This window comes from Eufriesea mexicana, unplaced genomic scaffold (genome assembly GCF_001483705.2).
Source record: "Eufriesea mexicana isolate 0111107269 unplaced genomic scaffold, ASM148370v2 scaffold8101, whole genome shotgun sequence".
Taxonomy (NCBI): domain Eukaryota; kingdom Metazoa; phylum Arthropoda; class Insecta; order Hymenoptera; family Apidae; genus Eufriesea; species Eufriesea mexicana.
The window spans coordinates 330338-352955 of NW_016915893.1; the positions used below are offsets into that span (position 1 = coordinate 330338).

The 22618-nt window shown below is 30.7% G+C and overlaps 1 protein-coding gene and 1 pseudogene across 4 annotated transcripts; both read left to right on the top strand.

The window, feature by feature from the left end:
- The first annotated feature begins 3989 nt into the window (after positions 1 to 3989).
- Positions 3990 to 18644, top strand: MAPk-Ak2 (MAP kinase-activated protein kinase 2). Of its 4 annotated transcripts, XM_017907497.1 has the most exons (17): positions 3990 to 4056; positions 4536 to 4676; positions 4786 to 4893; positions 4987 to 5142; positions 5225 to 5489; positions 5573 to 5820; positions 5907 to 6103; positions 6168 to 6445; positions 6507 to 6762; positions 11950 to 12238; positions 16999 to 17138; positions 17241 to 17305; positions 17396 to 17503; positions 17600 to 17698; positions 17790 to 17865; positions 17947 to 18157; positions 18238 to 18644. In XM_017907497.1, the coding sequence occupies exons 1-17, from the start codon at positions 4054 to 4056 to the stop codon at positions 18475 to 18477; spliced, it is 2880 nt and encodes a 959-aa protein (XP_017762986.1). In that variant the 5' UTR covers positions 3990 to 4053; the 3' UTR covers positions 18478 to 18644. The 4 variants fall into 4 exon arrangements, with proteins under 4 accessions (XP_017762986.1, XP_017762983.1, XP_017762985.1 ...); XM_017907494.1 differs by lacking the exons at positions 3990 to 4056; positions 4536 to 4676; positions 4786 to 4893; ... (4 more) ...; positions 6168 to 6445; positions 6507 to 6762 and adding exons at positions 9323 to 9920; positions 10397 to 10662; XM_017907496.1 differs by lacking the exons at positions 3990 to 4056; positions 4536 to 4676; positions 4786 to 4893; ... (4 more) ...; positions 6168 to 6445; positions 6507 to 6762 and adding an exon at positions 9323 to 9920.
- Positions 18645 to 20786: 2142 nt separating this feature from the next.
- LOC108552813 (peptidyl-prolyl cis-trans isomerase CWC27 homolog) lies at positions 20787 to 22422 on the top strand (annotated as a pseudogene).
- The last annotated feature ends 196 nt before the right edge of the window (positions 22423 to 22618 follow it).

Sequence of the window (22618 nt, forward strand, 5' to 3'; positions counted from 1 at the left end):
ATTAGGGTTTCTATCTAAAATATATATATATATACATATATAATACAATTATTATCTCCTGCTGTTTGATATTTGTAACTTATAATAATTATCTTCAATTATGTCTTACATTTGAAATTTTATAAGCGCACTTATCTTTGATCTTCATAGAAGTAAATTAAATAAGAAACAAAAGTACCTGGCATTGTAACTAAGAGTGAACATAATGATCATTGAATCAATGAGACAATTTTATAAGACTTAAAAATTAAATAAGATTTATAAATAATTAATTTTGATACTGTGGGTTGTAAAAGTAGCAACCTTCTAAAAATAAGTGATTGTATGTAGAATATTGTTTCTAAACAATTTTATATATGAAAATAAGTTGACTCTGATATTAATTTAATACAAATTGAGTTCAAACTTAATTTGGTTGTCTTCAATTTTCTAAGCAATTAATAACCGAAATATGGCTTTCTACGAAATTTAGGATATTTTTAAGAAGCTATAGAAAATATAATAGTGATAAAAAACATAAAAATAAGTAATTCATAGATAAGTGAATATTTCAATAATGGTGAAATTGTAGTAGTATAGATGATAGTACTGCAATTATAAATATTATCAATATTAATGACACGCTTTATTAATACTTGTATAATGAATTTATGTATTACATGTATTACATGAAAAATTGTTTGCAATAAATATCTTTTTGCAGTACATTAAGTATTTTCTTATCGAGTTCGGTTTTTAAATTATTAATTATTTTTATTCGTTATCTTTAAGTACCTTTATCTTCTGGTAAAATTGAAATTGCAATAAGTATATTTTGTAATTTGCTGGATTTAAGCTAGATAAAATAATAAAGAAGTTTAAATGTAAATGATGGTTACATGGCAACTTCCTTTACCATCATGGCGATACTTCCTGAAATAAGTTCTCAAGTTTACCGAGGACCTGGCGCGACGTACAAATTCTGCAACAGAGGTTTGAAATCGTCGATCTGTATGCAGCCGCGTATCGATGGCAGCAGATGCATTGTTGAGTGGCTATAAAGGTGTGCGGTGGGGTTAGGTACGGGGGGGAAGGAGGTAAAGGAAAGGTAAAGGTTAGAAGAGGTTATGAACTCTAACCCACGGATGGTTGATGAAGTCTAGTTGTTGCTATGAACTGTCCAAATGATGCGTAGTCAAATCTATCATCGTTACTAATAATAAAGGTAAGTCTTTCCAAAATTTATCTACCTTTTAGTACTTAGTTTTTTGTTATATTTCGTCGATAACGATGCATGAAATCCAAACGTTGATTCGCCCACATCGTATCAATCTGGGCATGTTCGCTTTAGTAAATATCGTACAAAATATTCGTATCTTTGCTTTTAAACAGAGTATTAGTAAATAAAACACTATTCTTGCTTAATCATAACATAGTGATCATAAGATATTTTGACATTATCATTATGAAATCTTGCAACTCTGTTGATAATAACATCGCTTTGTTGGTCATTTTTTGTTTTGTATGTTAAAGAATTGTCATATTAGTATTATTCATTTATCATGTGATTCATTCAAACACTGCAACATAAAAGACTTTTTTAAGAACAACGTAGTTCAGAATTTTTTTTTCATAAAACTTTGAGGATATGAAGTAAAATTACTAGTAAATTATAAGAATCTGTTAAAAAATAATTATATTCTTCTTTATTTTTAAGAATAAAGGCATTTACGTCATTGAAAATTCTTTCGATGAATGACGCATATAGTAATCGAAAAATTGATTGTGATAAAGAAAAAGGGAAAGAACGATGCGCGATTAGTAATGCAATTTTAACGCAACGAATAGGATTACAAGATAAATCTGTGTCGATACAGTGATCAAGTAGGTAGGAGATAACCTTCGGACCCACGAGCGACCTTTACCTGTGAAGTCCGGTCGTATAGAAATAATTACTCTCGAATGACTATTCTTCTTCACTGATGCTGTTCCAAGAAATCTTTAGCTGACTTGGAATGGAATGACCATTCGAAAGGTTATAAGCCAACATAATATATTTAAAGGACAAGCACTAATTTAAGCAACAAAAATAAAAATATTACTTTTAATAAATTGAAATGTTGTATCACTTTAATTGATGTTATATAAGGTTATTGCTGTAATTATCGAAATTTATGTCTATATTTATTTTTAAACACAAAGGGCAAACGTTGAAATAAAAATACATTCAAGAATCTATTCATTAATATTTATGAAACATTGTTTTCCTTACTTTATTTTTCTTTTTTCGATTGTTATCATTATTATTATTACAAAACTCGATTATTTTTTGTTATTGCAACAATTGTGATTATTTTTCAAGTTTAAAACTCTCAAATATTCAAAACTGAAAATACGAATTTCTAAATATAAAAAATTGAGTATTTAAATTAAAATTTAAGTTTTAAATTTATAAAACTTTTACTTTTATCTCCAGTAGCGATAATAGTTACGTCTACAATCCATTTTGAATCCATTACAACGTACACGATATTTTTTTCATAAAAAGTTGAAAATTATTAACAACAACCAGATTTCACTTTTGTTAGTTATAAAAAAATTCTGCATACGACAGGTAATTGGTATAAATAAATTCTTCAAGATTTATATCTGAAAACAACAATATATAGGAGTATTTGATAGCACATGATATACATTTTTGCTACTAACTGTTCGTGTTTGACCTATTCTCAATCGACGTCGCGACCTCGAGCCTCAACCGATAAGTCATCGCGGGCGTGTATTACGTGACATAACCTGTAACGCTCGTCGAGAGGCCACTATGCGGTCCTCCACGGCGAATGCTCTCGCTCAGGTAGAAAAGCAGGCAAGCGGGGCGAGAATGCACCTGGCCGGTGTGTCTTGGCGGTATACAAGAGAGTGACCTGCCAACCTGCCAGTACAGCGAACGGCCTGGCTGCGTTCACCTGCGCAAGGTTGCCTTTAAACTTCGACGTGGTGTTCTTGTGCGCGAGCGCTCGGACCAAGTGAAACGATTTCGTTTGCCGCAAATGTGTCGTTTTCTCGTACTCATTTGTTGCTGGTTTTATTAAAACGTTGTTTTCTCAAGACGTGAATATATTCCGCGCGTATTACCGCGTGGCTAGCTACGTTATATTTTCAGAACTGTGCGTGACCTGTGAGAGCGCCACCGCCGACACACGCAAATGCGGTGATACAGGTCGACCCAACAGGTAGTGTATTGTGCGTACCGTCCTCGAACTTTAATGTATGATACGTTGGATGTTTTCAAAGGTCGGTGTGAATAAAATGTAATTTATTCCATAAAATCCTGAAAGCGATGTTAATTATTATATATGTAAAAAAAATATAAATAATGAATTTATTGACCTTTGGTACACTTTCTGGGTATACTTTCAACTGATATTGACCTTTCGTTCGTTAATAACTTCTTTCGATTCATAGTTCGATGGGTTGTTGTTGTAACGTATGAAATACCATAAAAGTTATAACTTTCGAAATATAAACGACGAAGACACTCGCGATAAAATTTGTTAATAGTTTATGGTGACACGTGTCTAAACGGGTCAATGGCTCGAGTTTGAAAAAAAGGCAACAGGTGTCATGTTACTATCATGAAATTCTTGATCGCAAAATGAAATGATGTTGAATCTCATGCATGACACTTCCGTGAAATCAGATATGTGTGGTATTATTGATCATAAAGATAGTGTTGTATACGTGTAAAAGCATATTTTCATACATTCGAAAGTAGCTGCGGTTCCTCAGTTGAAAGCTTATCGTGATTAGAAAGGTTGAGAGAGTACGCTCGGTGGTACGATGCATAACGAACACAAGGTCCAAAGAATGTTAACTATTTTGGAGCAACGGTACAGGCACCGTTTTCTCATGTTACTGCACTGACAGTGGTGACGAAGTCGGATCACGAGTGTATGGAAATGGACCATTCGCTCTATGACAGCCAGTGTAGCATGGCTATGGTATCGGCATGCGCCTAACCACGTAGCAACTTACGAACCGAAGAACTCGGGACCATCTCTTTCACTTCTTAAAATGGTAGGGGGAAAGGGTTGCGGCAGGTAGGGGCGGGCGGCAAATGCTCCAGTTTTCATTTTTATACCGCGCCGATGCTTAGGCCTTTAAACGATACGTTCTATCTACCTAGATGAAATCAGACTATACATGATCACGATTTATCCGATCCTACTCGTTGTAATGTTCCTAATATCCGTACGTTATGCAATCACCATAAAAAAGATTTTTTAGCCGCATTCTTTCAATTGCATTACAACCAGATCGTTCTGAAATAATTTTCATTAAATACAAATGTATAATCGTCACTGTTCTTTCAAAGATAAGTATCAATTTGGCAAAAAGATATTCATCTATGAATTCTATGCGCAATTTTATTAAACAAGTGGTTAGCGATCGTTTATGAAATATATAACATACGTATCAAATCAAAGTAGGAATGTTTTACTAGTTATACGAATCTTAATGTAACCCGTAGATATTTTTATTTATTATTTTTGCAGAAAGAGATGGACAGAGATCATAGGGAACAACTCGATCACGATAATTTAAATGAAAACGAAGAAGAGCGAAAAGTAGGAATGGATTTTCGTAATTTATCTCGTCATCATGGTGTAGATCATGTAGCTGATGTTGAAACGGAGGTATTTAGTAATCCTCTCTTACAAAATGATTTAAAAATTATTAATTTAATTCAACAATTTCTATTATTCCCTTGGAATGTATAATAACAAATTTTTGTTTAAATTATAGCGGGATATGGAAGTTGATCAAAATGATCGTGTTGAAAATTTACAAGATGATAAACTAGATCAAAATGTAGGAAGAAATTTTCATAATTTAGCGCATCATCCCGCTATGGTGTGTTTTCGGTGTCTTAATGTTTACGGATATTAGAAACAGGTTTCGTTTCGATATTTATTGTTAATTGTTTAATATTTTATATATTTTTAGAGAGATATGGAAAGAGATCAGAATAATCATGTCGACAATGTGCATGATGATAAAGTTGATCATAAAATAGGACGAGATTTTCGTAATTTGGGATCTCATGCAGGCATGGTTCACTTGCACTCTGGAATTGAGCATTTAAATAATGTTGATGTAGAGGTAAAATTCTCACCTACTTGTATTCTAATTTTCATATTACTATATTTTTTTTATATATATTTCATATTTTCATGTTTTTCAGGTAAAATTAGCTAGAGATGTCCGTGGTTCTTTAGGTTTGGGACTATCACTAGAATTATGTGTGGTTTGTGGAGATAGGGCTAGTGGAAGACATTATGGAGCAATAAGTTGCGAAGGTTGCAAAGGATTTTTTAAACGTAGTATTCGAAAACAGTTAGGTTATCAGTGCAGAGGAAGTAAAAGTTGTGAAGTTACCAAACATCATAGAAATCGATGTCAATATTGTAGACTTCAAAAATGTTTGGCAATGGGAATGAGAAGTGATTGTAAGATTATTTAAGATATGAAATGTAATATTGAATGTTTTGTTTTCTAACATTATTATGGACTTTATATTGTAATATTACAGCTGTCCAACATGAAAGAAAGCCAGTATTAGGTGAATCAGCAGGGGGGAAAGTAGGAAATAGAAGTCCTAGAGTTAAACCAGAACCACAACAATCAGTGTCTGAAACACCTCCAACTTGGGAACAACCTGAAAGTCCCAGCATGGAAGACCAAAGCAGTGATAGTGATCTCAGTGATGCATTAACCTTAGCAAGAGAACGTTTACTTATTTCACATGCATTGGATAGCATGGCTAAACTTATTGGAGATGTATGCTTCATTTATTTTAGACGAATTTATTTATAAAATATTCTTAGTGATTTATGGCATTTTATATATTAAATAATTTTGAACAGAGTGTTAATGGTTCGAGTGAGCCAGAAGAAGAATGGACTGGGCAATTGATTTCTGAAAGACATACGTTATTCGAGTTAAGGGCTCCTAGCCCAGCTCCTGCGTACTTATCAATACATTATATTTGCGAAAGTGCTGCTAGATTACTTTTTTTGTCAGTTCATTGGGCACGGGGAATTCCGGCATTTCAAGCACTACCGTACGTAAATAAATAAAGTAATATCATAAATGTGAATATTGGATAAAATGATTGATATTTACAGATCTGAAGTCCAGACAACATTAGTACGCAGTTCCTGGGGACAGCTCTTTACTTTAGGCCTTGCACAATGTGCATACACTCTATCCCTTCCAAGTATTCTAACATCAATAATAAATCATTTACAAGCTAGTATTGCACAGGAAAAGATTACAGCTAGTAAAGTAAAATCAGTCACAGAACATATATGTAGACTACAAGATTGTGTTAGTTCACTTCATAAATTACAAGTGGATTCTGTTGAATATGCGTACCTTAAAGCATTAACGCTTTTCAGTGCTGGTGAGTAAAAAATAATCTATTTATTTGAAAGCTGTTTATTTTTAAAATGATATGTTTTTAGATAATGTCTTAGCCGGTGTTTGGCGTAAAAAAGTTGAAGTTTTACAAGAAGCTGCGTGGACAGAATTGCAACAACGCGTAGGACCCAACAGGTTACCTCGCCTTCTTTTGAGGCTTCCACCTCTTCGTTCAATTAACCCTAGGGTCTTGGAAGATTTGTTTTTTGCAGGTCTCATTGGTAGGGTAAGCGTAGCTAGTGTCGTGCCTTATATTCTTACTATGCAAGATTACAAAGCTGAACCTGAAAGTCATATGGGGTGACAATTACTAACTGTGCAATGTAAGTCGTGACCTACAAAAGTGATATCGATAAATATATATATGTACATATAAATGTATATATATATATATACACATATATACATACATATATATGTACATACATAGATATATACACATACGTTAGCGTTGAATGCCTTGATTATTTTTATACGCTGAGAAAGGAAAAGAGAAAAATGTAACGAGGCAATGTTGATTTTTATTTTTCATAAAAGAACTATAATTCTTACATGCCTCTTTTTAAATAAAGCTGTTGAAACTCAGGGTAGATGTATTTTAACTTGTTAATCAGATGTAATATCTAGTTTACAATATTTTGATGTGTAACATTTTTTTTATTTATTACAAATTCACTGCCTGTTGTACAAAACTTTCCGTATTGCACAAAACGTTATATTGGTAGAAAATGTTAATAATAATATATTTGTTATTAAAAGCGGTATTATTATCATTACTATCAGTATAAATTTATCGTATTATCAAAAATTATAAGCAACAGTGTTGTAATATCATACATTATGTGTTCAGTAGCTATCATTTGATTGAAATTCGGAGAAAGAAAGAAACGTCGTCAGCTTTCAGTTTTCGAATATTAAAACCTGTACCTGGAAAGTTTTGTATTGGCGTATAATGTAAAAAAACATGCGGGGCAATATTACTATATCTATAATTTATTATTAGTCGAGAGAAATAGCCCTTCATCGAATTAGTAATCTTTTTCTTCAAATACAAGTTCTTAATTAAAAAATTATAATTATTCTCATATAAAATTGTTGAGAAGTTGTAAGAAAATTACAATTTTTCCTTTAATTAAATATACATTAAAATCTTTAAAGAAAATCAAAAAAGTTAATTATATTATTTTGCTAATGATCGCTGCATTTTTCCGTCCGACAAAAAAATTACTAATGTCTTAGTTTTGATAAAAGAGAAGATAATTCAATATAAGTATTAGTACAAACGAATCGTATATTTCGTTGTAATTAAAAATAGTCATTAACGATGTAATTTTATTGCATATGAGTCGGAATATATACACGTTTTACTTATGTCTTCTAGAAATAAATCATAAACAAATGATATATTTCTAGATTATATTTTATTGTAAATTAAGTAAAAAAAAGATGCATGATGTTTAAGATTTCTTTTAAAAAGTATAGATCGTGCAATAATATTGACTTATGTAAAATTCAAAACAAGAAATATTCGCCCCAATTTAATTTCAACAAGAACAAATGGATTCTCTTAGAAATATTGATTATATTATAATTAAATTTTGTATGCATCAAGTATTATTTACTACAAAATGGACAATAAAAAATATATTTTTTATGAAAAGCTAAAATACTTATCAACTTGAAAGAGATGAAGAAATAAATATGTATGCGTTTACTTAATGAAATGTATTGTACATTTTATATCTTGCTGTTAATTGTAATTATATTCATATAATACTGAATATAGATATAAGTACATATATTATTCGTATGTACTTGACAATTATGAAACATTAAGTTAACATTAGTATTGTTAGGATAAAGATAATAATCCTGTGTATTTAATGTTATCAATAATATTTAGAATATTAATATTTTTTTCGAGTTATACTGTAACGAATCGTTAAATATTTTTAAACTATTCACAATTGTTAATGTTCATGAAAACGTTTTACTGGTTGAGATTTCCATAAACATTTTTATAATTAATAAGTATGTATGTACAATATTTGTAGCAGTGTTTAATTTTTAGTTAAACATAAGTATTTTTTCTAATTCGATAATCCAAAGATTAAACCACAATACATTTCTTTTTACAGATATTCATATAAATTATATCTGTTGACTAAAATCTGGTATAATTTTTAACAAGTACCAATGGTATGTGTATTTTAATACAAATAATAACAGATTTTTCTTGAAATGGCACTATAGTGCATTGTACCAATAATGATACTGTTAGTAATGATTTAGTTTTACAGCATTATAGATGATATTGATCATAATATATGGAATTGTTACTTGTATATTATGAAAAACTTATTCATTGCATCATATGTTATGTACAATGTTCCAATGACGAACTATAAATGAAAATTATCTTTTGGCATTCATATACTTCGTGTGATACAATTTTTATTTAATAAAATACATAATGGACAATATGATTAGAAATTATAAGATAAAAGAAACCTGTATGTAAATATAAAATGTGCCTGTATGAAAAGGAATATTTATATTAAATGTAATGATTTTGTAATTAACTAAGTGATAAAAATGCAAGAGACCTGAAGATTGTTGCCCCTTCAGTTTTATTACATCGAAAAAATATGTATATACATATATGTTTAATTGTAGCATAACAAAATAATCTAATTGAAAGGATAAATAAATAATTATTAGCTTGTAAAACAGTTATGAATCATTCATCTTCAAAGCAATAAACTTTAGAAAATATAAATTTAATAGAAAAAGGTAACACGAGGGCGCAATGTTAATGCGAGAACCCAAAAAGTTTTAGTGTAGAGTCGTCCCTGTGCAGTGAGTCACATCCTAAGATTGCTTGTAAAGGCGCTTTGCCGCCATAGCCGTTTTATCCACTAGTGTTTGTGAATTGGTTTTTCGTATGAAAGTCAGAGTCGTTGAGTGGACTTGAGTTCAGTAGTCGTCGGTCGAATGCACGGAAGGTACGGATGTGAAAAAGATCGCGTCTGGTTAAAGTTCCTATTATTACGTTTTTCATAGTCAGAAAAATCGGTTTCCAACGGCGTCACTGAATAATTTAATGCTTGTGTTAAAACCGGCTATTCTACGACAGGTAGACAGGTATTCCGATCTCTTTGACCGTTTAGAACTTGCGTGACACACCTTCGAGGAACTTTTCTCTTTTTCATGTGAAATACGAAAAGAAAGAAAGTTGCATTCCGAGTACTCGTGAACATTATTTTTGACACTTTCGTAACGTATGAGATGTGAATCAGTGTTATGACGTATTGTAACAAGAATAATTTGTAAGAAATTATAAGCGAGTGTTCTTATGACAGTGTGAAATAAAATGTTGTAACAGTGATGTTCCTTTTTTTTTAAATATACATTATTTCGTGGCGGGAAATTGATTTTGAAGAAGCAGACGTCACCAGGTATGTTAAACATTTAGAATAATAATCTCTATAATCATGCCAGACTTTTTTATTGTTTTTTTTTTCTGAATTTCAGTGTGTCTTATCTTTAATACAAAATTTCGTTTGCATACGTCATATACGACCGCTATTTTAAGTAAATCAGCCAATGAATCTTGATAAGATATAGATGGCGAATTTGGCGGTGCATATGAGTTTATGCAAATAGATCTTCGACGTATCACTTTGTGTTCTGTTTTTCTCATTGTGTTTATCCTGGCAATTTCACGAATCTTTGCTGTGTAACTTGCGTAACAGAAATGCGATTCATCTCATTAGAAGTGTTGAGAAACACACCACATCGCGTGTATTCCTCGCGCACACGCAAAATTGCTTTTTAATAATGGCTTTTTACTTTGCACGCTTCTTTTCATCGACAATCACCGTTTCATTATTGACGATGAGTTTCATTGGTTTTTTTTATCTTCGGTTTTCAGCTGGCCTTCCTCTGTGCGATTATTCTTTGGATATAGAATTTTGAGTTACGATTAGAGAAAAATTCTTATTTTATTCCACGACGCGGAGCTCACACAGTTTATCCATAACCGAGCGCTACCGGCTGTTACCTCACAATTCTTTGGAGTTTCGGCTTTCCCGGAAGGCGATGCTTTTTATCTTCGTTCAACGATTCGATTAAAAATCTTTCGAAACGTTAAAAAGCTACACAAATGCCAAAATCGGCAACCAAGTGGACATTTTGGAGGTCTCTGTTATATTATACTTTATTTTCCTGATATCTATATTTCAGTTATTTAAATGATAACGCTGAATCGCTGTTAAAAATTTAACGGAGCAACCTCATTTCCAATATACAGTGACAAACATTATACCTCATCATTCGTTACACATTTCTCTTTGTTGCAGTCATAACAGTTGCACATTATTATTTAATCTTGTGCCGATTAAAACTTGCACCTCGTTATAATGAAATATGTAATTTTTGCTGAATTTTTTAACAATTGACTTTTAACATCGTTTTACGACTCTTTGTCTCAGTTTTTTATTTACTGATCAATCATTTTTAGTCTTTTTATTATGTGTATCAACATTGTCAAAGGTACACATATTCGACGCACCTGATTGGCATGGCTTATTGATAAGTTGAAAATGCGCCATTCGTGTGCGTTGAACTATGTGCTATAGTTTTACTGCAATCGATTAAACGTGATTGTGTAATACATAGAGGTGTGCGCATATGTACCTGTACTATGCGTGTGTACACCGTAACTATACAGTTGTATACAATTTATCTAAATATTCTTTGTAAATTATAAAATAAATTTATTTTACAAATACTAACTAATTGCTACAATACTTTTGAAATAAATTTTTTTATCAATCCCATTCGCAATATTAATTTTAATGTTTGTTAATTTTTTTATAACTTAAAAAATTTAACGATTATATATAAATTTCATTTACACTGAAAATTATATATTGATGTATATAATATTATGATATCGCGATGACAATTTCATAATATACGCGAATAATTGTTTAGTGAAGCAAATCGTGATTAATCAGCGATAGAGTCAGTTTTAGATAATGAGAAACTTATAAAATCTGTAACGTGTAAGTCTTTGATACGAGCATCAGCGTGTGTCGTGAATTGCAGCAAATAGGATTTACTTTGAAACGGATATAAACCGTGTTCTGTCGGTAACTCTGAAAGATAAAATAGGCGCCGATGCGTAGTGATAAAGTAGCTTTTCGTTAGCGAATAATTTTTTACCTATACTACTGTCACTCGCGTGGCAAACTTACAAGTGTCAGTACGAAATGTGATATCGTTCTAAGGTTTTTCTTATCAACGGACCATTCAAGTCGTCATATTTCTCCGCATCTCTCATGAAGTGTTTCAATTTGCTCCGTATATTTATACTGTTTGTACACTTACGGTTTTACGCCTACTTTTTATGCAAAAAGACAAAAAAGACGAATCTCTCCCTCGTGGGACGAGAACGAGACTGACGATCAATTACCATTTTAGAAAGTGCAAGAGGCCCGTTGGCGAGGAAAACGAAGAGAATAAGAAAGGAAAACGGAAACGAGCAGCGGAAACAGAGATTGAGGTGTCAACGAAAGAGAAAGAGGTTCCAGCCGTGGAAACCAAACGGAAAACCATGGAACATACGATCACAAGACGCGACGCTCGTTTACCAAAAGTTACCCCGATCACCGACGACTATGAGATCAGTAATCACGTGCTCGGTCTTGGAATAAACGGAAAAGTTGTTCAGTGTTATGACAAAAATACCAGGGAAAAATATGCACTCAAGGTGAGATAAAAATCAACAGTTTTTTCTGCGAAATCGATCTTTTTTATTCGACTTATGTTAGTTGCTCCGTGAGAGGACGCATGTGTTCGTATATATGCAAGGAAGTGAAACGTTAATGAATTTAATGGAATATATGTGTACTAAAGGATCGTTTGTAGACATTGAAATAATCAGTTTTATCGTTGTCCCTTTGTCCATGAAAATGACAGTGCGCGTATTGAAACATTATTGCAGTGGAATAAAGCCTGATCGAACCCCTTGGTTCTTATTTCCTCTTTTATTGTATGAATCGAAACTACCCAGGAGACTTAATTAAAATTTTTTGCACGAACATTAAAACGTTGTGCTCAAGCATATGATTACGAAAGCAGTGTTCACGATGACACGTGTAGATAGAAAATGTCAGACATACTAGTTTTTATATTATTATTCAGATGCGGTATTATACCGACCGAGATAAAGGTAATAATACCGTTTTCAAACATTTCGACTCTTATCAGTAGACGCAAAAAATATGTTTTATACTTTTAAGTGTAACGTGACACATATGCCCTTGGATATTTTTGGAATATGCGGAACGATGCTCCAAGGATGAATCCGATATCTTCTTCGATGCGAAATGTACATCCCAATGTTTATTTAGAGAGATCTATCAATCGAAGATGTATCGATATCTAACTAGCGATGCTAAAGAATGATCATCGACTAACGATGTCCAAGCGAGTTCAGACCGCGAGTCATCCTCTATTTATACCCAGTGATTTCCCATTCGACGATTCCGACCATGCGGTGTATCGCTCGAAGTCTGCACGCCTCTCTTATTTTCTGTGTATCGCCTTGGAAAAATTTTGGGGATCCTCATGTTTTTGCCTTTTCGCGATAGGTTTGTTGTTCTTTGTCCGTCGCTCCCGCGCAGAATTCTTCGAGCACCTACGTAAAACACAAAGTATTATTCCAGTCTAAACATTGCATTGATCGTGAAATCGATGAGACATTAATGGTAAAAATATAAATTTAGAGCTGTGATAGTTTCATCACATTTTCGCGATACATAGGGAAATAAATTTTAGAAGATTTATATTAAAATGTATGTACACGTTATAAATTTCATTATTTTGGGACTTTTAGAAGAATCTAGCCCAGATTTTGTAACGAGTATTGATTAAAGATGTAGATGTACATAAGTACGTGGAATGTCAATGACCGATTACGCGAATCATACGATGTCACACGCGTTGTAACATGTGCGTAGCTAATTTCAAAATAGGTTATTAACAAATTTTTTTTGTTAACCTATATTTTCAGCGAAACAAAAAATAAATTTTGTATTTTGGAACTTACTTTTTGAGTATATAATTCAATTAGAAAGGAATCGTAATATCTGTACATAGTTAATAACGTACTCTTTACTGCATTCTTCTAAAATATCAAAATATGAAATGTTTATAGATTGTCATTGTTTTTTATACTGCCAATTACTGTTACTGTCAATGTGTTACTGCCAATTTTTCTTTCTACTAATTTAACACGCCTTTCCTAAAAATAATGGTATTAATTTGTATTTTCGTTTGTACACAAGAAAGTAAACACGCACCTTTGGGTGGGGATACGTATACATCTGACTGAATGGTCAAGAATAACTTGATAAGCTTGAACGAAAATATGTCATTATTTATATACTATTGATGATCTCATACTTGATTATATTAATATTATTAATTCTCTGAAAGGTATCAAATTGTTAACTAATTCAACATTGAAGAGTGAATTTCTTCTTTGTTACGAGTCAGCTGTTAATAGGTATCGTAAAGTCACTTTTTTTCTCTTTTTTTTATTTGATACTTTCGTGTGATACGAAAATATTGTACAAATATCGTTTGTAAACGTTTAAGTCACTTCAACCTGGTTAAACATAGACATTAATAATTATGCAATTAATTACAATATTCATCGGATGTTGCAATAAAAAGAGAAATAAATTACCTCAAAACGATGTTTTAAAAACCATTAACAAAGGAGACGAAATTTGACTATAATTTATCACATTGAATTATCGAAAGCAAGTGATTGGAAACAGGCCATACATGTCAGCGAAAATTACGCGGTACGGCCATGAAGGAATTCGACAGCAAAGACGATAATTCTATTATTCAGACAGTGTCAGTCGTAATTAGTTTTCTATCACGACATTCGAATACTTTCGATGTAGTGTGACACTGTTCTTGAGATTTTTCGTTGCTTTAACCATGGCTGTCACCTACCCGTAATTTCGTTGAACCACGGTTATTGGCGGGCTTTACGAATATATGACTGTACGTTGCTATTTTTTGCTGCCGTATAAAAATGATTTCAGGTCATGTGTCTGATGTTCGTATGCCAGGACATATTAATTATTTTCGTTACTGGCGTCTTTCAATTAAATATAAGATTATATGATAAAAGTGAAGTAACAGCGATTTCAACGTTTCTTTATTTAGTAAACCTGCGCGATACGTATTGGCGGCAGTCAAAGATCGATGAGAAAAATGTAAGGTCGACGAAGTGTTAATTACATGATGAAAGTTGGTTCAATAACCTCCTTATACATTATTTATAATTATCGCATTTATTATGTTTCTTACTGAAGTAATCATTTTTCTAGGACATGGCGAATGTTGTACGATAAAAAGGATACTGGTGTATAGATTCTAGTAATTCAAGAAACAGTACCTTGAGGCATACTCCGGGTGAAAGTTACGGAATCATATTTCCTCGCGTACCTTCACGCAGTTATAAAAAAAAGTCAATATTTGCGGACGTCATAGCAGAGACCAGTGTGCAACCCAGTATTCTTATTACGAATTTGAGTTCGTTGATTGATTACTTCTTGTCACGAGCACGACCAGTCCGACAGTTGTCACCACTGTTTTACATTCCTTTACCTTGGCTGTAGCATTCCGAGAATACTTGAATTTTTATTTTTTCGTTCTTGTGCGAAAGAACGGTTTGTATATCTCTGCTATCCGTTAGTAGAATCTCAATAACAGGAAATCAGTAACGGAAATATCGTTGCGATTTCTTTTTATAAAAATGTTTCTTTTTGAAGCATAAATTTCGAAAAAATACGAAAGAAAACTTCGTTGCGAGTTTATTAGGTTAGTTATATAATTAAAATATTACATAATTCGAGATGAGAAAAAGTAATTTATTCTAAATTTTCGCACGCGTTTACGTCACACAATTTGATCAATTGCGTTGCACGTTTTTCTTTTTACGTGAAATATCTTAGTATAGGCTGATGAGCATAATCTGATCGCGGAGCCTGTTAATGACAATTCCACGAGTTCATTTATGTCTGTTACTCGTCATTGCAATAGATATGTCACCTCTTGTTAACGCTAATCATATTATCATGGAATAATATGAAACCTCGATTGCTTGGAACACGTGACCAATGTATTTTCATGTCAGAGGGAAAACGACAAGCAATCGTGAAAAATCGTGTAAATTGAAAGTCATTAACAACTCCGTTGAATTATCGAATTGTACATTGTCGACAATTCGCATTAGAACTGTTGGAGATTTAATTTAATTTAAAGATTGCGTTTTGAAAATTGTTACTCTAATCCTATTTAATGTAATGCAACTTAGGTGCAAATAATTCTATGTATATGTTTTATGATTATTAGCAATACTGTTTTCTACAGTAGTTTTAAATTGAAATCGGTTTTGATTCTTTCGAACCCGATTCTTAAGTTTTAATTGTATTTAAACACTTTTAGAACGCCCGCTATACCCGGTGCTCTAAAAATACTACGCTCATTTGTGAGACCCTTTCTTTGCTCTTCCTGAATTTTTCGACTCGATTAAAGTATAAAATTACATCGATATTATAGTTTTTTAATTCGAAAATTTGTTATGATCATTTGATATGAAATAATAATTTTTTCAAGTGTATTTACCTTATACGAAGACAAAAAGTAACGATCTGAAATTAAGTTAAAATAAAAAGGAATAGTCTATTATTTAAATTTTCGATATTAATAATATTCTGAATCAAAAATACTAAAATAAAATAAATTTTAACTGTGCCAGTAGCGATTTTGAAGCGTTGGGTAATACATTTGCTTGTTCTGCCAAGTAAATCCTTGAGCTGAAACTGTAACAATAATGTCCCTTATTTTATATAGTCACGCACATGGCATATAATTTGTCATTTTCGCTCGTTACGAAACAAAAGTATTAAAAGTTTAAATAACACATCATTATGTTTGATAATCATATTTTTTAATTTAATAGTATGAAGTAAAAGCTATGTTAGGAAATTAAAAATACTGCAGTATTTTAAAACTATATTGCATTGATTGTAGACTTTGTTACATTAACCTAAGAATGTCAGATCGCGAACCACTGTATAATGCAATAAGCTTTATCGATTTAACGGCGACGTCAGCTGTTTTTGGGTCATTCACCAGTATTTTTTTAAAGCGGATATACGAGTTTCTTATGTAGCTATAACTCCCTGAAAGAATAATTCAAACTCCGTACCTTTCATTAAATATTCTTTTCTGTGTTAATTTTTTACGTTTTGTCGTATTGCATGTCATATAGTTATCACTTCTAATGTTTATTTCTTTTGATCTTAACCGATTACGTCACCGTATTTATTCAAGGTTTCATGTTAATTGCATAGTCTTGAAATTTTTGTAAGCTGTATGCAATGGCTACATATGGAATTGCTAATGCTGAATATTAATTGTTATTAAATTATTTATTTATAGGTTCTATACGATTGTATAAAAGCGCGAAGAGAAGTTGAATTACATTGGAGAGCATCAAATTGTAGACATATAGTTCAAGTCAAAGATGTGTATGAAAACACATATAGTGGAAATAAATGTTTATTAGTTGTTATGGAATGGTAAGTCTTTAAATAAGAGGAATTAAAAGATTTCATTGTATAGACGATTTTAGTGAATGATATCAATTGACAAAAATAAATTGAAGTTTAATAACTTTTTAGTATGGAAGGAGGTGAGTTATTTGAGAGAATACAAGATAGACAAGATGGTGCTTTTACAGAGAGAGGTAAAATAAATTATTGTATTATTCTCCAGTAATATACTTAATGTAAAAGTGATAAACATTATGTAATTACTTTTTGCAATTTTTTTATAGAAGCTGCACAAATAATGTATGAAATTTGTGTTGCTGTAAAGCACTTGCATGACATGAATATTGCACACAGGGACCTCAAGCCAGAAAATCTATTGTATTCTAAACCAGGTATGTAAATAAATATATTAAAGATGAATTGATTATAAAAGGAAGGTTTAATATTTATTGCTGTAAATTTATGCACCTCATATATTTCACTTTTAGATAGTACTGGAATACTCAAACTTACTGATTTTGGTTTTGCAAAAGAAACACATTCGAAAGATACATTACAAACTCCATGTTATACCCCATACTATGTTGGTAAGTTGTTGCCTAAATTTTTATTCTCTTTCTAATGAATTCAATTTTTTAAGCAAATGTAAATAAGCAAACATTTTCCTAATTTGTACAGCTCCTGAAGTTTTGGGACCAGAGAAGTATGATAAAAGCTGTGATATTTGGTCACTTGGAGTCATAATGTACATATTGTAAGTAAATATTATTTATGAATAAGTATTTTCTATGGAAATACATATTTTCTTATAGCATATTAATAATTTATTTTTTAGATTATGTGGTTTCCCACCTTTTTATAGTAATCATGGTTTAGCGATTTCACCAGGAATGAAAAAAAGAATTCGATTAGGTCAATATGATTTTCCAGCACCTGAATGGTCTAATGTAAGCACAGAGGCAAAAAATCTTATCAAGGGTATGTTGTGTACAGATCCAGCTCAAAGACTTCAAATCGACGAAGTTATGCGCAACAAATGGATTGCTGTAAGAATTTCGTTTGATTAGTGTCAACGAATACATTATACGAATGTACTCTAATATACTGTTGTCTATTTTTAATGCAGCAATATACAGAAGTACCCCCTACACCTTTACATACCGGTCGGGTATTACGAGAAGGTGAAGAACTTTGGCCGGAAGTTCAAGAAGAAATGACACGGTCCTTGGCCACAATGCGTGTAGACTACGACACAGCTAATTTGAAACAATTGGATCATACGAATAATGCGTTGTTAAACAAACGCAGACGAGCGAAACAGTCAAATGCTGTAACACCGACTGCTAATCCTACGCCTGCATCCTAGGGGGACGCTATAGGAGCCAGTCAATACTGGCATATTTTTTTACGAAGATGTATAAGGTATAGCATAATTACCATGAGAATTGTTTTTTGACAGTTACATAATGTAAAATATCAAAGATTACAATACAGAATAGTCTTGACAAAAATTATACATACACCAAAACATTAGGCACATAAAATTCTATTCAAATACTATATTAAAAAATAATTCAATTATACTACTATTACAATTAATAATAAATTGCATGAATTTGTATTATTGCACATTTGTGTATGATTTTAGAAAATATTTTTGGAATACTAATAATTATAGTTATTAAATTTACATTACAAAAGCACAAATACTGTTACTTATTAAAAAAATAACATGCAGAAAAAGTTTAATTACTTATCATAAATTTTTCACTTTTCATAGTAAAGCTGACAGTATCTCAAAACATCTGATAATGCAAATCTAAATAACAGAATTAGAAATCAATAATATATGATTAAATGGTGTATAATGTAATTTATATTTACTGATGAAACGTTCATGAGAAGAATGTTTCGTCATTAGTAATTACATATATTAGTAAATTCATATTGAAAGAAAATAAAAATATTAAAAATATTTTTCGATTTTAAATAAAATATTAGACTTCATAATGAAGGTCTGTTATCTAATATGTACGAATATGTCATCTAGCAACTCCTCATTGATTTACTGAAATCATAGTTTATAAGGCTAAGGCTTACAAACTTTAATGTGTATAGTGGTATTTTCTATATTATTTTTAAATTATTAAACTACGTTTATTTATCATAATTGACATATAAGAAAAAGAATACATTGCATCATACAAGTTTTTATTAACGCGTTTTTGAGTTTTTATTTGTGTACAGTTACAAATCATACATATTATAAAAGTAATGTCCAATTAAAAGATAGATAATGAAAAAATGTTTAATGTACTTTTAAGTGATACTTTGACTGAGGCTGAATATGTGTAAGGATCCTTATAACTGTTGCAAGGTGCTAGCATATGTTGCTCTAATTATTTCTTAGACATTAAAACAATACCATAATTTCCTAATTTTTTAAATAAATAATATTTGTAATAAAATGAAACTTAGGAACAAAGTTGTACACACTGCGAAATAAATGTAGTAATTATATTTTTTTAGATATATTATGAAGTAAATATTGAAATGAATTTAGATAAAAAAAATGCCTTAATTACTGTAAGGTCAATTTTTAGTTTAGTAGTAGTTTAATTAGCATGATTAAGTATTTCAATTAGGTACAGATTTAGACAACACATAAATTGAGAGGCGATCAAATCTCATGAATGCATTGTTTCTTTTGAGGCGACGATATGTTATGAATGTAAATATTATATGTATGAAGTATTTTTAATAAGATACTTGTAATTGAAGTCGTGATTATTCATATTATCAGTAGCACCCCCATAATAAGTATTAGAAATGTTTAATAGTCAAAAATAGATCTTTCAATTAATAAATGATAAAATTAGGCCTTAATTGTTTCTACAGTTCTATATTACTGAATTAAGATCGCTCGGTAGTAGCAGATATATTCGATTCTAAGTCAAACTAAATCAATTACTCTATGCAGTAACGTACTTATTATTAAACAATACCCTATTTTAGAACTGTGGAAATAAAATTTGATCAAAATAAACATCATGTGATAGTTCAGCTCTTAAAATTTATTAAAAATTAATAAAACTAAGGATTTGTAATTGTATACGAAAACCGATGTAAATTTACTTTAAAAAATAATATGTAATTCTAAAGAACTTTCAAATTAAAATAATACATTTGGTTTTTCCTATCATATAATGTTGCATTGTTGTACTTGATAATACTGAGATAGTACAAGTTTATAGATAAGAATTATTATAAAATACATAAAAATTATGTGTTTATATTTAATTTGAGCTGGACTGTACTACAGAAATATTTTTGTAATGGATTTAAGTATGTTGATTTGCATTGCATTTATAAAACTTGACAATAAATATACAAAGTATCTTTAATTAATTCGAAATCAGTTAATTATTTAAGTATAACATTGTATTTTAACTATTATTCTATTGAAACATACTATTATTTTCATTAATAGAATTATTGTAAAAATTTGTTAAATTATAGTTAAACAAAATAAAAGAAATATACGATAGTAGTAATATTAAAATCTTAATTCTTTCATTATTTGTTTTCTATCTATAATATAAATATAAGAATTTAACAAGGAGAGTGCAAGACCTTCGGGTCACCGATTTAGTTGAAACTTTGCAGGTTTGTAGATTTCGTTATGCAGTTCAAGAATATATATTTCAATTCATTGGGCCAATATAGCCAATATCAAAATGAGGTAAAAGGTAGGTCCTATCTGTTGATGATTATTCGAGAAAAAAACCATTTGGGTAACTGATTTATAAATGACTAAAGATTTAATATGAAATATTATTCACGAAGGAATTTTTTTATTAAAGCAGACTTACAAACATGAATAGTATTTATATACAAGAGCCACCCACTATGGATGAAGTAAGTATTAGTTAATAATATTTAAATGGATTGTGTATCCATTTTTAAAAATATAACCTATATATAATATTTATTTTCTAAATTTCCATATTAATATATTAAATAATTTCTAATTTGAATTACAATAATAAATAATAAATTTTGATAAATTTGATTTTAAAAGTATTTTATATTAATAAAGCTAATATATTTGTCATAACTAGGTTACAATGAAAACAACTGTTGGTGATATTGATTTAGAATTATGGGCAAAAGAAACTCCAAAGGCATGTAAAAATTTTATACAGTCATGTATGGAAGGTTATTACCATGACACTATATTTCATAGAATTATCAAAGGATTCATAGAATAAGGTGGTGATCTCACAGGTACAGGAGAAGGTGGTAAAATATATAGAGAACTATTTAAAGTGAGAGTATATTTAAAAATAAAATGAATTGCTTTTTCATTAAAATATAATTATTGGATATATGTGCTTTAGGACGAATTTCATACAAGTTTACATTTTTGTTGACGAGATGTAATTGCTATGACTAATGCTGGAAAAGATGACAATACTTCCCAATTCCTTTTTACTTTTGGTTCTACATCAAAATTGCAGAATAAACATACAATCTTTGGTAAAATTATTGGAGAAACTCTATATAACATGCTTAAACTCGAAGAAGCACTTGTAGATGAGGTAAATTTAATGTTTACAAGAAAATATGTCAAGGAATGATATAAATATCATATTTCCTCCGTTTTGTAAAATGATAGACTACTTTATTCTCCAAAATCTATAATATTGAACAATCCATTTTCTGATATTATACCAAGAATAATAGTACAGGAAAGTGAAAAAGGAAAGGACAGTTAAAAAACTAAGACAGCAGCAGTAAAGTAAAAATCATATATGTTTGCAGAATTTAGTCCTGATAGTATTGTTCTTTGCAACGAAAAATTTTGTTACAGAGATTTGAATCTTTTATCATTTTGTGGAGAAGCAAAGGAAGATGAAGAAGAATCTGTGATATAACATAAAAAGTTTACTGGTAAGGGCAAATCAGCTCATGATCATTTAAATGATCCAAAATTAAGCTCACAACCAGCTGTTGAACCATATGGACTTGCAAATAAAAAAAGGAAGGAAGGCCGCAGTAGCGATTGGGAAAGTAACGACGAAATAAAAAGTCAGGAAGAATTAGAAATTATGAAGAAAGAGAACGAGGTAGTTTATTATTTGCATTATAACTATGTTATAGAAAGTAGGATTTTTTATTGACTGTCTCTTATATTTATATTTTCAGGGCAATGAGGGAAAGGATAAAAAATACATTGAGAGATACAAAAAAGGAACCGAAGAAAGTACAGAATTATAAAATAGATGATGTTGAAGATGATAAGGGTATAAAGGAAAATGAATAGGGAATAAAAAACTCCTTATGAGGTTTAGCACAAGAGAAAGCCGAAGAGATACACGATAAGAGATATCAAAAATTATTTGGATAACTCATGTATTCGAATAGAATCATTTATTATATGTCTATGAATATTGTACATATACATATGGTCATTATAATGATAATTATTAAGCGATATGTATTAC

What these genes read in the sequence shown, in the direction of transcription:
- MAPk-Ak2 (XM_017907497.1), top strand. An exon ending in ATTAACGCTTTTCAGTGCTG is followed by an intron (nt 6,446 to 6,506) that starts GTGAGTAAAAAA and finishes ATATGTTTTTAG; the next exon opens with ATAATGTCTTAGCCGGTGTT. An exon ending in TGGTGCTTTTACAGAGAGAG is followed by an intron (nt 17,306 to 17,395) that starts GTAAAATAAATT and finishes ATTTTTTTATAG; the next exon opens with AAGCTGCACAAATAATGTAT.